The 17,676-nt window shown below is 50.8% G+C and overlaps 1 protein-coding gene across 4 annotated transcripts in view; it reads left to right on the forward strand.

Moving 5' to 3' along the window:
- SNX29 (sorting nexin 29) overlaps nucleotides 1-17,676 on the forward strand; it is a 550,106-nt gene that overhangs the window by 485,907 nt on the left and 46,523 nt on the right. For 3 of the 4 annotated variants that reach the window (XR_004345666.1, XM_032604205.1, XM_032604209.1), the window contains one exon: nucleotides 5,773-5,912. Coding sequence is in view for 2 of the 4 variants with exons in the window: in XM_032604205.1 (XP_032460096.1) it covers nucleotides 5,773-5,912 (140 nt within the window). In the remaining 2 variants the exon portion in view is untranslated. Of the gene's footprint in view, nucleotides 1-5,772; nucleotides 6,370-17,676 lie in introns of those variants that run through there. The other variant, XR_004345669.1, reaches the window with a different exon arrangement.

The following is a 17,676-nucleotide window of genomic DNA, read 5'->3' on the forward strand; positions in this document are numbered from 1 at the left end:
GCTGAGCCTGCGCGTCCGCAGCCTGTGCTCCGCAACGGGAGCGGCCACAACTGAGAGGCCTGCTACCGCAAAAAAACAAAAGACACCATGATATCCTTAGATGAAAATAAAAAGGAACTCTGGAAGTGCAGAATCGTGGGGGAGGTCCCCTTCAAGAGGCGGAATGTGATCTAGAAAGCACTGTTGTCAGGAACGGCCCAGGAAGAAAATGTCACAAAGCACAGGGGCAGGGGGTCTGAGCATCAGTTCCAGGAACTGTAGCTCGTCATCTTGTTCACAAACATTCCATCATTTTTAAAATAGCTTCTTATCATTTGATGGCGTCTTTATCTTGTTGAAGCTCAAAATAAAACTAACCTTTTTCTGGAGGGAAAAAAAAAAACACTCCCATGAAAATAGTCCCGAATGTTCTTTTTTCTTTTTTATTTTTTTTTTTGCGGTACGCGGGCCTCTCACTGTTGTGGCCTCTCCTGTTGCAGAGCACAGGGCTCCGGACGCGCAGGCTTAGCGGGCCACGGCTCACGGGCCCCAGCCGCTCCACGGCATGTGCGATCCTCCCATGACCAGGGCACGAACCGTGTTCCCTGCATCGGCAGACGGACTCTCAACCACTGCCGCCACAAGGAAGGCCCTGAAATGTTCTTTTTTTAAAGCGAGGACAAACTCCCAGTTCTATTATTCGTCCTCAACCCATAACTGACAATACTATTATGATAGGAGTGCCGCACAAAACGGACAGCAGGGCCACGGGCAGCGAGGACTCATTAAGCGGCACCAGAGGCGTCTGGCAGATTCCACGAGCTGGGCTTCGGTCCAGCCCATCGCTTCTAATGCTGCGTTTTGGCTGCCGCCTTAGGAGCGCAACCAAAAAACTCACAAACGTTCCTTGGCCCTTTAAGTGCTGGCCCCCTACCCAGCGGAGGCAGGCCCTATGTGGATGCTTATGTCCTCCCAGGGTTCCTGGGTGACAGACGGGTCCCTGCAGGACCAGCTCCCTGTCTTTGCTTCAATCATTACCTGTCGTCTGCCTTTACTCCCTGCCCACGGGGAGCTGGGAGCCAGGGGGCGCGCTTGCAGCTGCTTCTGTCCATCCTCCTCCCTGGGTCGGGGGTTTGTCGTCTCTGTTCTGGCCTTGCTCTCCCCGGCGGCCTGCCTTGCTGCTCCTCAGTCACACCTCCCACATTTCTAAGTTCCTGCAACAAATGCTGATGAGGCTGGCTGTGATCTCCAGGACGCGGGGCGTGTTGATGGGGGGGTGGGGGGGCGGCTGTGAAGGGAAGTGGTCGGCAGGGCACGCTGGGGCCACGTGGAGAAGTGTCCTGCGAGCCACGCTAAGGGTTTAGATGTGCGTGTTGGGAGGGGGCAGAGTTCATGGGACACCACTGAAGAATTCCAAGCAGGGGAGTGGCGTGAAAGCTGTCTGCCTCAGGCTGCTATGGCTCATTCCCCACCGACAGTCTTTCCAAATGCACACTCCTGGGTCCCAGCCCGTGGCTTCTTTCCTTGGTCCCCAGGCTGTGCGTGATCCTGCTGCTCCAGCTCCAGCTCTGGGGAACCGCTAAGCCTAGCCACGCGGGCCCGCTTTCTGCTGCTCCCATAAGCTACACTCCTTCTGCCTTCGGCCTTTGCGTTTGCTGTTCCCTCCGCCTGGCGTGCCCTTCCCCCACTGAGGGCACCCACCTAGACCCCTGACAGGTGTCTGTCCTCCAAGAGCTGCTGGAGCAGCACCTTCAGGAGGCCTCCCCTGAGTGAAACGCTCTCTCCGTTCCTCGTGCAAACCTCCAGCGCGCTTCCCTGATCACATACGGATGGCGACGTCCCAGCACTTGCCCCTGCCTGGCTCCCCACTGTCTGTCTGCCTGCCTGTCTCCACCCCGTCGTACACATAGAAACTCTCTGAGGAGAGCTTCCTGGCTGAACGTCCAGAATCATCAGCTTCTGTCGCAGAGCCTGGCAGGCGATGCTGGCTACCGGGCGCTTAGCCTCGGCTGCCATGAATGACGTAGGCACCATCCTAATCCCCAGTTTACAGGTGAGAAACCCCAGCTCTGCGTGGTTTAGCTGCCGGACAGCAGAGCTGGCCAGTGGCAGTGCATCCCGTTCTTCTGCCTGAGGGAACGTCACCTGGAACGTGGTCACCTGGAACGTGATTGTCTCACAGGGTGGCTCTTGGATGGCTCTGTAGGGCCTCAGGCAATCCAGGTGGTACAAATTCGGGGTCCCACAGAGGCCAGGCCGGGGACGGGACTGAGGGGAGGAGGCTGGGTGGGATGGTAGCCCTGTGCTTCCAGTAATGAGGGCCATTTCTCAAGGGAGGCCAGAAACCTGGATCTGAGGCAGATACACATTGGTTTTTAATGTTTTTAGGCCATTCAAGCTGTTAGCAGCTTGTGGTGAAAAAGGCACCACCATCTTCACCTTCTGGTCAGAGCCCACCTGATCCCCGAGGGGGAATCTGATCTGAACGAGGCTGCGTTCACCCTGCTGGAGAATTGCCAGCTTCATCCTGGGATGGAGTCTGCCCCTTTTTAAGAAATCCCAGAAGCAGTAGGCACATTTGAAAATTCAAACGTTCAAACACCGACTAGGTATGAGGTAACACCAACAAATTATCGTTCATTTTGTTAGAGGTGATCATGGTATTGCGGTTCAATCGGAAAATGTTCTTAGTATTTTAGAAATACACCTTGAAGTGTTGAGGGGTAAAATGTCATGATGACTATAATTTACTTTAAAACACCTTCGCAAAAAGGTAAAAATGATGTAATGTGGAAAAGGGTTAAGACTTTATTAGATAAAGGGTCATGGGGTTTCATTATACCATTTGCTCTGCTTTTTGCCCTAATTTGAAATTTTCATAGTAAAAAATGAAATGACAGTAACGGGAAAGAATATAGGCTTCCTTGAGTTGTTCTGAGATCTTCCCGGCCCCACTGCGTCCTGCCAAGTTGTGTGCGGCCACTCGAGGTGTCCATACCTCCAGGATCATATTGAGCCCCAAAGGCAGGACATCTAGGCAGAGGCTGGCCGTCAGCACCCCCATCCCCTCAGTGACTCGCTTCCTTCTGCTACAGCTGACGGGCAGGTGCAAGTTCTGTGAACTGCATCTTGGCTGGGAGACACCTGCAGTTTAGAGGACCTGTAGATTTTTCTTATGTAAATTGGAGAGTGTCTTCTGGATTGAGGGCAGCTCTCACTGCTCACCCACTGATGACCTGGGACCCTGCTCAGCCGCCTGCAGGTCTTGAGCCCTGGGGCAAGTGTCTTACCCTCCCTGAGCCTCCGCTGTGCTGTAAAGATGCAGTGCTAGGAAAGTGCTGAGCGCAGATCGTGAATAAAGACTCCACAAACACCATCACTTGTTCTGAACAGCTCAGGTAGAAATTGCTCAGCTGTCAAACTCAGATCACTGCCATGTTGGGTTTTCTCAGGAGCTGGCTGGGGTTTCCAGGGACTGCCTAGCTTGAGGACTCAGTAGGATTTGTGATTCCTCCAGGGTGATAACCTTTCTGCCAAGTCCCTGTTGGCCCTGGGACCTGGGCGAGAAGAGGCCCAGGTGAAAATGGGCAGATTCGACTCCTGGGTGGGATCCTCTGACCTTCACTTTGGGGGATCCTCACCTTCCTAGGACCCCATAGCCCAGCCCAGCCCCACAAGCAGCACAGGGAGCCATCCCCAACCTTCCCTTGGTGCTGAGAGAGTTTTGAGCATCCTCCCCCCGAAAAAGGAGAAATCTCCACGAGTTCTTCCAGGGATGATTAGCCCCTTTCTTGCCTTCCTGCAGCAAAGCCTCTCAAGCCATCCTTGAGGGTATCTTGTGCAGATTGAAAACCAGGCCTGATTAGCTCCTTTGGGCACTAACCTAGCATATTGACCACCTTCCCAAGGAGGAGCGTCTAATTGCTTAACAATGGGTTGAAACTTGGAGACCGTGGAGCGGACTCTGGTATCGGAGCCGGAGTGGCTGAGCTCCAGCTGCAGACCCACAGCTCTCCTAACCTGGTGCCTTCACTCCCTGCACTCAGCGCCCCTCCAACCAAGCTGCAGGAGATTTCAGCCCCAGACGGGGACTGCACTGGCGGTCAAGTTGGAGCGGCCAGCAGCAGTGTTTGAGCGCTGTCCCCCCTCTGGAGAAACGTCTGGCTGAGGCAGTGCATCAGGGGGTGGTTTCGGGTGAGAGGACCTTGATGTGACCTTGAAGTGGCCCCCAGGGATCAGCAGCTGCTCTGTGTTCCTTCCTCCCCCCCCCCACCCCGGTACTCAGAGGAGGATTGCCAGATGAAAGACAGGATACCCAGTGAAATCTGAATTTCAGATAAACAATGGATAATTTCTTAGTATGAGTGTATCCCAAATATTACATGGAAAGGTTTTATTGTATAGGCCATACTTGAACCCTGAAAAATTATTGAGTCATGAATTATTGAATATGGAGTCATGAATAGTGAAAAATTCATTGTTTATCTGAAATTCAGATTTCACGGGGCATCCTGGCTTTTTATTTGCCAAATCTGACAACACTTAAGAGGGAATCTCCCTGCTGTGCTCCGGCCCTTGGCAGGGCCTTGTGGGCAGGGCATGTCCTCGGATGTCTCTGAGCACATGGGCTCATTCTGCACACTGTTCCCGAGCCCCAGGCTGGCGGGAGGTGGAGAGGGGGGATGATTGTACTGCTCCGTCTCTGGGGCCTCGTGGGCGAGCGGCCCGGCCCCGCTCTGGGCCACAGTTTCCTCGTGTGTCATGTGAGGCTTCTCGCTGTCCCTGTGAAGCTGAGTGACCCTGTTCCTTCTGCCGCCCTGGCTCTGCTCTCCCCTATTCACCCACTCAGCCTTCAGTCTGGAAGGAGCGTCACTTCCTCAGAGAAAGCCTTTCCTGTCCCACACCGGTCCTGCTTTCCTGGGTCTAAGCCAGGCCCCAGTGGCAGCTGTACATGAGCAGGACAGGCTCCAGGCTCTGTGGGTCCCGGGGCAGCAGGCAGAGGTGAGGTCCCTCGTGCCAAAATTATTGAGTTTCAACATGGAGGACGGCAGATCACCACACAGGTCGACTTCTGACCCTGAGGGACTGACCAGAGCACACGCCTAGGAGCTGGCCCTGCCTGCGAGGGCCAGGGCAGACACGGGGGTGGGTGGCAGTCGTGAGTCAGGAGGGTCCTGAGCGCGGATATGGGGCCCTGTGCCAGCCCGGGGCGCACCGAGCAGCCCCGGCCCGGAGTAGCCCTGGGGGTGGGACTGCGCTGCTACCTCTCCTAGTTTTTCAGAGAAAATGGAATTTGTTTATTAATGAAATCTTTCTTAAATAGTGGCAACTGATCCATATTTCAGAAAATTCCCATGAAGGCAAAATTAAGCATCCTCTCTGGAGGGTGGCATTGAGTGTGATGAATAGTTATATGCTGACCTGTGTGGTCACTGGCTTTATGGTGTCTCCCCCACGGGCCCCGTGACCTCCACCAGGGCCACAGCCGTGGACCCTGTGTGTTTATGGTCTGTCCCGGGTCCCAGCACCATACTCGGCATGTGCAGGTGCAAGATTTCATTCATTCCTGGAGAACACACTTTAGAAGGTTCGTGGACCTGCCTTCCCCCACTTAACGATAATACCATCACGAGCATCTCCCATTATTAAACGTGATCACACGTGTAAAGCCTGAGGCACCACTTGCACTCGCTCTGGGTGGTGATGATTGATGGTTACGTGTTCTCCGGGTCGTCCGTCTCCGGGTGGGTGAGGAAAGCATAGCTGAGCACACCTGTCTGTCCGTCTTCCCAGGACGCCAAGTTTGTGGAGGAACGCAGGAAGCAGCTCCAGAACTACCTGCGCCAGCGTCATGAACAAAGTCATCCAGGTGGTCCCCGAGTTTGCCGCCAGCCCCCAGAAAGAGACCCTGGTCCAGCTGATGCCCTTCTTATGTGAGTACCGGCCGCGTTCACGTGCTCCTCCCCACACCTCCTTCCTTCTCTCTCCGGCGGTTGCATGTGTCTGCGTCCTGGACGCCCCAGGACCTGGCTGTGCCCCAGAGCCTGCGAGGTGCTGATGTGGAGACTTGGGTCAAGGCATCTGGGAGTTTAAAGGGCTCACGAGAGAATGAGCCCACAAGTGAGCGTTGTTGATTTGAGGCTCGCGAAAAACGCAGGACTCTGTGGTTTTATACTTTGGTACAATTTTGATCAAAGAAAGCTTGCAGCTCACAGGTGTTCCCAGAGCTAAAGTGGTCTCTGTCAGGCTTTCTTCAGCAGTGGGCAGTGAACCCAAGGAAACTTCTCGCAGGCTCCCACTGGTGCCGACTTAGGTTACTTTCATGTTAATATTACCTAAGTATGAACCAACTTAAACTAGGTATAAATTCCTTTTTCTTATATGTCTTATAAAAGTAAAAAAAAGAAAAGAAAATTAAAGAAGTTTACATGTTAAGCACTTACAAAATCATTGCAATTCAGAATCAGCAGTTAACAGAGCGAATGCTGCTTTTTCTGAAACCAAACCTTTGCTCACGACAGCGTGCAGCAGCTTCTCCTGAGCTCCGCCACGTGCCGTGTACCGCGCCGGTGGTCCGCATGCTGACCACACCTCCCCCGCCATGACTTTCCTTGGGTCACGTCGCTGGGAAACATGTGTTTGGGCCTCACCTTGGGGGCGGGTGGGCCTCCACTGGTGTCACTACGTTATCACTGATCAGTTCCCTCTGTTCTCATAAGTCTCTCATCACACTGCGACATTTATACCCTTGGATTCGGGGAACCCAAATGATGAAGCATCTTAGTTTTTATAAAGTCTTCAGATGCCAAAGAATATAATTACACTCGACCCTTGAGCAATACAGGGGTTAGAGGTGCCAACCCCCCCCTGTAGTTGAAAATCTGTGTATAACTCTTGACTCCCTCAAAACTTAAATACTTATAGCCTACTGCTGACCTTACCAATGACATAAGTAGTCACTTAACATATAGTTTGTATATTATTTGTATCTCTACATTGTATTTTATGCATTCGTGACATACCTAGCTTTTGCTTAATTTTTTCAATATTTCTAGGCTATGCAGTTTATCTGCGAGTTTTTTTCAAATTGTTGCAAATCTCCAAAAATTTTTCCAATATATTTATTGAAAAATATCTGTGTGTAAGTGGACCTGTGTAACTCATACCCATGTTGTCCAAGGGTCAACTGTATATTATTTCTAAAACGTTACCATCATAGTGGAAATGATCGATATAAGAATCCATCTCGCTAACCTGTGGGCCTCTGAAAGTGGGTTGGGACTTGTCACTTGAAAAACACTGATTTGCTGGACGAAGCAAGAGTTTCCTTTCCCCAGAGCTCTTTAAATGGGTGCTGAGGGTTTGGGGATCTGTTTTGTCCTAACGGTGATGCTGTGACTCAAGCCGGGGCTTATTTCTGCGTCTGTCTGTGGGGGGAACGGTGTGCCTTTGGCATCACACTTTCCAGAATTTCCAAGTTGAACTTCCAACCAGACAGACATCGGCAGGGCTGCCCCTCTTACCTGCTTAGGGCTTTGAAATGGCAGCCAAGCCACTTGCTTATGTCTTTCTAATTGTTTCAGGACCTTTATGAGAAGGTATAATTGTACTGTGCTATCTGTGATAAAAAGATGCCTTTCTCTGCGCACCCCCCCACACAGAATATACCATATGGAAGCTGAATTTTTCTTTTACTCAGTTATTTGTGATGCTAGGGCCTTGATCCTGCTGTTTTGAAAATGCCACTATAGTTCATGAGAGGGGGTCCCCTTCATCTTTTAAGGCAGCCCCCTGGCCTGTGATGAGTGTTGGAAATCAACCTCTCACTGGGTCAGGTGTGTTTTGGCCAAATTTCCTGATGAAAATTGAATCCGAGAGGTAGTCCTGAGACCCCAGTGCTAAGAAAGGTCGCCCACCTCACGTGTGAGAAGAAGAGGCTGCCTCGTACGGGATAGCTGGTGCCCCTACTGCCAGGGCAGGTGGTCCAGGCAGCTCTGGTGGAGAGTGCACCAAACATCAGCCTGCCGACTTGTGACAACTGCACTTTAACTCAAGTGTCTCGGCGTGTTGTGCAGTCCCAGCCACTCTGGTTGTCGTTGATGAGAGCTGAGAGAGAAGGCGTTGTGCCTAATTAGCAGAGAGAATGTGAGGTTCAATTTCATGGGCTTAAAAAGCACAAAGCATTTTGGTAGGAGATTGTGGCAAGGGGCGCAACATTGACACGAGACTCTGGACTCAACATTGGTCTCGACCCCAGGTGAAGTTAAACAGCTTGGCCTTCGGCTTTCCTTGCAGTTCCACAGTTGGCTGCCCTCTCCTCCTTTGTCTTTTTTGAGTGAGATGGGATTACAGGTTGGAGCTTGCAGATTGTTTCATTTGGGGGTGACGGAAGGTGAGCTGCAGCCCAGTTTGTCCATGCTGGTGAACCTCCACGTGATAACTTCCTTTCTGTGCAGCCCCAGAAAACAGCAGGTCTGGTGTCTCAGTTCAGAATCTCACCCTGAGAGATTCCTACTTAAAAAACATCTCTCTCAACTAAGGAAATAAACTCCCCAAAGTGTGATTATTATAATCTTGACAGATTTCCTCAGTCTTTCAAATGCTGATTCAGGGCCCTAAGGATCCCATTCAGCTACTGAACATGAGTGGACTTGTTGACTAAGGATGGCCTTGCCCGGCTTCCTCCCCTCGCTTATTGAGCATTTACTATAAGCTCTGGCTGTAGGTTTCACCTCATCCAGTCTTCCTGAGAGCCTGTTAATTAGATGGACACCATATCTTCATTTTATTACATGGAACCTTACAAAGTTGCCAATGAAGGGCAATTTCATAAGGTTCCACCTAATACTGACAAGGAAAATGAGGCCAGAGAGGTTACCTTGTGACCCCATGGTTACCTACCAGCACATAGGGGGCCCGGGCTGTTTGGTGCCAGAGCCCATGGCTTGAGGACATGGGTGACAAACCCGCAGCCTGTGGATGGAGCCCGACCCTCCCACCTCTTTTATTTGACTCTTCGGTGGGGTTTTGTTATTTGTTGCTGTTGTTTTTCTTTTTTTAATATCTATTTTATATATAGTAGTGTGTGTCTGTTAATCATGGACTCCTGACTTATCCCCACTTCACCTTTCCCCTTTGGTAACCATAAGTTTGTTTTCTATGTCTGTGAGTCTGTTTCTGTTTGTAAATAAGTTCATTTGTATCATTTTTTAAGATTCTGCATGCAAGTGATATCATATGATATTTGTCTTTGCTGTCTGACTTACTTCACTTTGTAGGGTAATCTCTAGGTCCATGTTATTACTTTTTCTTAATTAAAGTGTTGCCAACATCAAAAAATTAGAAGGTATCATATTTTTTAAAAAATCATATATCAGGCTTCTCTGGAAAACTCAGAATTGGTCACACCCTATTATGGACTGAATGTCTGTGCCCCCCCAAATTTATATGCTGAAGTCCTAATCCCCAACGTGGTGGCATTTGGAGATGGGGCCTTTGGGAGGTGATCAGGGTTAGATGAGGTTATAAGGGCGGTCCCCATGATGGGATTAGTGTCCTTAGAAGAAGAGGAAGAGACACCAGAGTTCTCTCCTCTGACACATGAGGTCACAGTGAAAAAGCAGCCATCTGCAAGCCAAGAGGAGAGCCTTCACCCAGGACTGAATCTGCTGGCACCTTGATCATGGACTTCCCAGCCTCCAGAACTGTGAGAAATAACTGTCTGCTGCTGAAGCCACCCGGTCCGTGGTATTTTGTTATGGCGGCCAGAGCAGACACATACCCACCTGCATTCCCGCTGGACCACACTTGGCTACAGTCCCCGCCACTCTGCTGCCTCCTGCACGCTGAGCCGAGCCTTCCCTGCCATGCGCTCTTAGCGCTTGGCTGTTTCTCTCCCATAGTCACTCGCACTACCTGCCTGGCCCCCCGAGACGCCTGAGTTTGTGGTGCTGGCTCTTACCTGCTGCTCAGCAATACAGGCTTTGACTGGGAGGCACCCATGATGCACTGCTCACACTCTGTGCTCCAAAGTGTGTTCAACAAGCTCATCCACTGCTGACCGTCACTCAAGGTGGTGCCTTTCCCATACGGGGCGGGAGACGGAAGGTGTACGGGGGATTAAACCTAGTGGGTAGAATTTGCTCATTTTTCTTCACCAAAACCCTTAAAACCTTCAGGCTCATGCAGCCTGGAATCCAGTATTCCATGGCACCTGCTTTTACACACACTTTTCCATTTTGTCTTTCCTTTTTACTGTGTCAGTATCTCACTGTGTTCTGCAAGGGGCAGCATGACTTCCAAGGATTCTGCCATCTGCACAGATCTGAGAGTTGAAGAGTCAGCAGGTTCAGTTTTCTTCTCCAGATCTCTCTGCCGCCCATTGCCTTCCTTGCTAATGCCAGCAGCAGTCTGAATTAGAAAGTAGGACAGTAGGAAGTGGGCCATTTCTTTCCCATTTTGAACCCTGTGTATGTCTGGCCCACGTGGGGACCAGAACCTGCCTCCAAACTAGTGAGCAGACAACACCCCCTAATGCCCTCTTCCTTTGGGGGCCCCGTGTTGTTTTCATCCTCCTGGCGTGTTGGAGGGAAAGGCAAGAACCCCAAGATGTGACACATGGCAGATGTAAGCAGTTACTTAGGGAAATGTCAGGTGCTCCTTTGAAGGTGCGTTATCGAAGGGAGACCAGGATTCCAAGAATTCACTCTGCGGAACTGGACTGCAGATCGGTGAAGACTTAAGTGATTTGTGGTGCTGTCATTTAGCACGTTATTAAAACGGATTTCTGCAGAGTCACTCATCCTTGGGAAATGCACCGTGTTCTGCCGTTCCGTGAGGGGAGAGGAAAAGTTCCGGGGGTGAAGCCAGAGTCATGTGGGGTCACAGCACAAATTCTCCACCGGATTCTCAGCAGAAAACACAGTCGATGTTTTCCCCACTCCCCACCCCCATCTGCTGCATATTTACTCTCAAAGCTGTTAAATATATTTTTGCTGAAATAGGAGCTGCCATGTTCTCCCAGCAAGTGGGGCTTTGGCGTGGGGTTGAGACGCTTCAGCCTGGGTAAACACCAGGGTCACGTGGACCCCGGCGGACACGCTGCTTTGCCAGGGGCGCTCACAGGAGTCACGTGGTTCCTTCCTAGGACCCTAGACTCACGTTGCTTTTGTGGCTGATCCACACCTTCAGGTTCCAAAATGGTCTACGGCAGCCAGAAAGGGGTGCAGATCCTGTTCAGAAAATCTCAGTTGTGTGGCCAGACTGGCAGACTGGTTAGGTGTGGGCTGTGTTTTAAAATAAACAGCAATGTGAGTGACTGTTGATGGGAGCAGTGTGCCCCAGCTGGCGCCTCACCCGCCGCCGCTCCCTCTCATGTCATCCCTGGACCTGCTTCGCTGACGTACCTCAGCTTCCTGGCCCTCAAAGGCAAATGAGCCTGAGACCCCTGGTGTCCAAATGGAATGCGTGGGGATTTGGGAGTCAGCGCTGTTCCACACTACCTCTGCCATGAAGGAGGAGGGTGATCTCGGGCAAGGATCCAGCCTTTCTGGGTCTTAGTTTCCTTATGTGTAAAATGGGAAGATAAGTATTTGACATCACTGTTCTGCTGGGATGTTAGGTGAGGATTCTGTGTGAGAGCGGGACACAGCAGCTTCTCCGTGTCAGTGGCCATTGATAACGAGACTCGTGAGAAAGACCAGGAGAGAAGCCCCACAAAAACCCTACAGACATTTCTCCATCTGTCTCTTCATCCATCCATCCATCCATCCATCCATCCATCCATCCATCCATCCATCTATCCATCCATCTATTCATCCATCCATCCATCCATCCATCCATCCGTGTCTACAGATGAAAAACTGGAGTGCCAGGAAATTTAAGTGGGTTGCCTAAGGTCCTTGTGAGAGTAAGTGGCAGGCCAGGGCAAGAGCCCGCTGTGCTTCCCTGAGATACAGGGCACATAGTAGGTGCTCATGAAATGCTGACTTATAACATGAATTATTCTGAAAGTCAGTCTTTCCCTTCCTCCTTCCCCTGTGGGGATCTCTCATCTAGATGGAGTGACTCAGGGCCTGCCCCAGGGAAACTGGGTGCGACAGCTAGGCTCTGGCTTTTCTGGGAGCCCAAGAGCTCAGCCGGGCCTAGATGGCAGTGCTCCCCACTAGGGGCCAGGCCTCCCCTGCAGGAGGATGCCCACTCCTCAGAAGCTCGTTACCCGGAGGCCCCTCCCCAGGGAGACCTGCCACCTTGTCGCCTGGAGAGATGATATGTAAAATGACACTTAATCACCTCCATCTGCCAGCCTGGCTATTCCAGGGGCCGTGTTAAGGGATGCAGAGAAAGTGCAGTCCCCAGGGTACTGGTCTTCCACGCCCTCAAGGCTCCCACCCACAGAGATCAGAATGAATCACCCTTTCTGAAAATGACCAGGGCGACAGCTACTCTTCTCTGATACTGAGATGGCCTCCCTACCCCCTATGCATCCCACTGGTCACAGTAATTATGTTCTACTCCTGCTATTTCTTTTCTGTTTGGTGGTGAAGTGGGGAGAGATCAGCTCTACAAAGAGGAGGGAGAAGAGGACGATCGTGCAGCTTTTACAAGTCCCAGAAAAAGTGGGCGAGCCTGGAACGTCTCCAGGGCAGAAACGCTGCTGAGCGGATACATGGAAAGCCTCTGTCAAAGGGGCTTGTGTTCAGCAAAACACCTTTTTCATCCAGTCAGTGTTTACTGAGCACCTACTAAGGACTCAACAAGCACTGGGGATGTAACAGAGAACAAAACAGAAAAAAGAGGATAAACCACCTTTATGGAGTCGGGGAAATGGAAAATAAACATATAATACACTGCTAAACAAGAAGGTCTTTGAAGAAAAATAATGCATAGTTAGAGGCCTTAGAGAGTCACAGCCGCATGGGCAGTGTTTCCACCAATGGTCAGGAAAGACGTCTCTGAGGGAAGACCTTGTGAATTTCTGGGGGAAGGGTGTTCAGATAGAGGGAACAGTAAGTGCAAAGGCCCTGAAGCAGGAGCAAGCTTGGTGTGTCAGGTAAGGCCAGTTTGGCCAGAACAGAGAGAACAGGGGAAACGTCCCCAGGGCTGTATCACACAGGGCCTCGGAGGCTGTAACAATGACTTTGGGATTTACTCCAAACTGAAGGGTTTGGAGCAGAAATGTGGCATAACCTGGTTTGTGTTTTTAAAACTTCACTCTGGATGTGGGGTAGAGAATGGAATCAGCGGGGGCCGGGTGGGAAGGCTTTTGTAGGGCCCAGCAGGAGGAGGGTGGTGGCTTGGCCAGGGTGATTGGACCCTGGACATATTTGAGGACTGGTTGTCGGGAGTGAGAGAAGAGAGTTATGACACACCTGGGGTCCTGACAGACCAGGCAGATATAGAGATGCACCAAGTTATTCCATACAGACGGCCCTGTATTCAAGTCAACACTCCTAAGTGTTCAGATGGAGCGATGGTGAAATAAATTATGGAACAGCCACTGCAGTGAGTACTCTGTAGCTTTCAAAGGGAATGAGCCAGCTTTATTAAATTAAAAAGGCAAACTACAGAGGGCTGGGTAGTACTGAGCAGCTACTCCATGGAGGCCCCTGGGGTAGTGGGGGAGGTTGGTGGGGGTATTATTACACATATGACTAAGACAGCGCCCCAGCCCTCAGGGTCAGCAGGTGTGTGGGTCATGTTATCATTCCATGGCAGCATTTCTTTCCCTCATTCCTGTTTTCATTCACTAGGAATTTGCAGAGTGCCTAGACAGGTGTCATACTGCCCTGTTTGTAGCCCAGCTCTGCTATGCCCTAGCTGTGTGGCCTCAAGCAACTAACTTAAGCCCTCCCGTGCCTCAGAGTCTTCCTCTGTACAGTGGAGATGTTGCCAGCATCCCTTCCTGGGGCTGCCGAGAGGGTTCCACGCGCACATGCATGTCAAGCTCGTAGAACAGCGCCTCGCATATAGTAAGCTCTGTATGTGCGTAACTATTTTCTACCAGCAGAAAGGGAGCACGGGAAAAGGAGAGTCTGGGGAGCAGACGTTTTGGAGGAAGTGATAAAATCATGGTATTAAAAAAAAAAACCTGAAACGCAACAGAAAGATATAAGAAGGAGAAGTAAACATCACACCCCACTCTGCTATGCATCGTGCCCCCCACCCCTGTGATCGCTGTCAAGTTTCTTATGTAACTTTGCAGAAATCGTCAATACTTATGTAAGCCAAAGCCAGGCTCTACCCAGCCCTCTGTAGTTTGCCTTTTTAATTTAATAAAGCTGGCTCATTCCCTTTGAAAGCTACAGAGTACTCACTGCAGTGGCTGTTCCATAATTTATTTCACCATCGCTCCATCTGAACACTTAGGAGGTTTCCAGATTTTTCTCCCTCAAACAGTATTGCCAGGGATGTTTCAAATAGATGTACTAGATGTACAGTTTGGCAGGTAGGTCTGTAGAGTTTCTTTTTAGAAGCGGTTCTGGCTCAGGGGGCAGGTGCGTGTTTAAATTTTGACAGATATCACTAACCCCTACCCTCTCATATCAATTTGATACTCACCATTTTGTTAGGCATGAAGGGGGAGATGTTCTGTCCAGATATGCAGAACAGCTGCAAAGCTCGGGGGGCCCTCTGTCCTCCACTGGCGGAGAGCAGGCGCCGCCCTTGTGGCCAGGACGCCCTGGAAAGCAGGGCTGGGAGCTGGGGGTGGAAGGTCTTGGAAACCAATACCATCTTGGTCTCCGGGAAGGGAGCCCTCGCAGGTCTCTGAGCTCAGGTCCATGCCTTAGGAGGATCCCACTGGCAGCTGGGAGGGGGGAGTGAGAGTGGTGGGGAGATGGGGCAGGGTGCTTTCGTAAGAGTTGAGAGAAAGCATGGGAGGGCCTGAGCCAGATGATGCCAAGATTTTGAGGCTAAATATCTGGGCAAAGGGTACGGAGGGGAAACCGGTTTGGGAGCAGCGAGGTGAGCATGAGACGCGGGATTTAGAAACCACTCTCTGGGGGGTCCTCAAGGCAGGAGAGAGAGCTGAGTGTCTCCTAGCATTGCAGCCTGTGGCTTGGCATCAGGCGTGAATTCCTGACTGTGTTTCTCAGGAAACATAAGTTTTTCCAGGTCTCAAGAAAGATCAGTCAGGAAATCAGGAAAAACTATTGTCATTCTCCTGTGAAAATTAAAGTGTAACAATCCCTGGTTTGAAGGAATCCACGCCGATGAGGTAAAAGCAAGAGCAGGAAGTGCCACGCATGGAGTTGAAGGCAAAGGTCGATGGTTCCTGGAACCAGGACTGGAGCTCTTAGGAGAGGAACGGTCATGATCTACTTACTTAGTCTTGCCTTTAGCTGATGCCATGTCATAAAGTAGTGTGTTCATGGCTCTGTCTGCTGCAAACAATGAATCATTCTTGCAAATAAAATAAATACTAATAAGTTTATGTATATAGTATACTGCTGTGAGTGGCATTCCAATAACTATGTTTTGGAAGCACAAAAAGTCCTTAAATTGGCAATTTCGACACAGGAGATTCGCGTGTTGCATTATTATCCGAACATGACCCAATAGTGTTCGCTAGCATTTCCCAGCATTTGAATATTTGCTGTGGGCTACGATTCTTTGTGAAATACCACTGAACTTAATACTTCTTATTTATTAAGCAGATCATGTTAGAGTTCCACAATAATGAATAAATAGTATGAAGAATGTTGGGACTATTTTTAAGAATAACGTATGAGTTGGGGAATTTCCGAGAAAACACCCAGGAATTCTGACTTTTGCTCTCCAATCCCAAAGAGTCACGTCCTTCAGGATTTTGGAAACACTCCTTGGGAGACAGTTCCCTAATATGAACTGGGGACCGGGTGTCACAGGTGGGGAAGGGCGCTCAGAGAAACAGGAGGAGGTGACAGGGTGGAAGCTGGGACAGAGTAGGCCAGGAGCCAGCACAGCAGAGGGGAGGGGAGGCGGAAACTTGGAGAAAGCTGGGTCAGGGTTGCGAGGGGAGAGAGCGTTTCCCAAAGAAGGCTTCCTCTGTGTGAAAGAGCTGCCAAATTAACGCCTAGTCCCAGAGCAGTAAGAATAGCAACCTGCCACCGAGAACAAGTCACCGAGGGCGGCAGGGGGAAGCGCCTGCTAGAGCCCCAGCTGCCTGTCGGGCCTCCTGGTGGGGGGCGGGTCAGCTCCACAGCCCTGCTTAGAAATGTGTGCCTTCCACCGGCAGGCCTCGCTCTGCAGGGACCCATTTGGGACCTGGCAGCTGTCCGAGGTCCTGAAGGACCGCTGGTCTTGTCTTGCAGGATGGGGCAGTTTACTCTGGTGTGGAGCACTTTGCACAGGTCAAAGCTTCCTCCTGGGGAGTCCGCTCTGGTGACTTCGGGGCTGGTACCTGGCCCCCCTTTCAGGAACCATGACACTTTAGGGGTCCTGGAATAACTCACATCAGATAGAGGTCAGCTGGGATTACAGACTCTTTGACTCCTTTTCTGATGTGTTGGTGCTTTGTTTGCGTTCTATGGGGGCAAAGCACTGATGTCTCGCCCCCAGCTCAGAGGGGGACCATGAACAGACTTGGATAAATTGTACAAGTCTTTTTTTCCATTTCAGCCTTGTCATTGTCTCTTAGCTTCCACCTCTTACCTGCATGATTAGTCAGGTGATTATTGGGAAAGGAGGCACCTCACCACCAGGACTGGCACCCTAAATGGGACAGATATGCCCCGGTGGGAGGCTGCCTTCTGACTTATTTCTGTGATCTTTCAGCATCTTGCTTATCTGGGTTTGGCACCTTCCCAGCATCCAGGGTCAACAGAGCAGACAAGTACCCCAAATGTATCCCTCTTGACTGGAGGACCATGGCAAACTCAGATGGCTGTAGGGTCCAGGCAGGTCATATAAGTGAATAAAGCCAGTGAGCTGGGACAATAGAGAGGGGTGTGGAGTGGAGCTCAGAGACCGCATCTAAGAGTTGACCACTACTCAGCCTAGTTGATTATCATCACGTGAGACTGCAGGTTGCCGATCTGTGAATTTTCCAAGAGATGGCAGAAGCCCATACCTTGATATAAAATCTGACTTTTAAAATAGTTGGCAACTAGTTTGTCTGTGGGCCAAACACAACAGCTGTGGGCTGCATGTGGTCCACTGGATATCACACGCCTTCTAGAGCCCAAAGGGCCTGCACTAGATGAATCTGTCTAACACCTGAAGAAACGCAGGGCAGAAGCAGGCAGTGATCCACTCAGTTCCAGAGGACAGTGATGACAAGATATCTGCCAGGGTAGCTCTGACCCCAGGCACTCAGGACTGAGGTTCTGACCGAGGCCTGAGGAGTGACGGGTCCACCAGAACAGGCCACGGGCAGTAGACGTCAGCTCAGCATCCAAGTGCATGCAGCCCATCAGTCCTGCCCTCTCCCTCTGTATGGAAGGTACCGTGTTCCCAGAGAGAGGCCCTTGGCCAGCCAGATGTTCAGCTCCTCCAGGCAAAGCGCCCGCCTGAGTCTCCCACGTCTTCTCTAGGGTGGTTCTTTTGTTTCTTGTCATCTTCGTGTAACCATAGGCCGTGCTTATTTACCTGTAAAAAGAACGCAGCCAGTAATTATGTGGTTTTCGTCTTAGTAAGAGGAACGTGGGTCCTTGGAGGACAGTTGTGTCTATTCCAGGGAATTGGTCACAGGTTGTCAGGGTTGAAAAGGAAGTCTGG

This window comes from Phocoena sinus, chromosome 15 (assembly GCF_008692025.1).
Source record: "Phocoena sinus isolate mPhoSin1 chromosome 15, mPhoSin1.pri, whole genome shotgun sequence".
In the NCBI taxonomy this organism is placed as follows: domain Eukaryota; kingdom Metazoa; phylum Chordata; class Mammalia; order Artiodactyla; family Phocoenidae; genus Phocoena; species Phocoena sinus.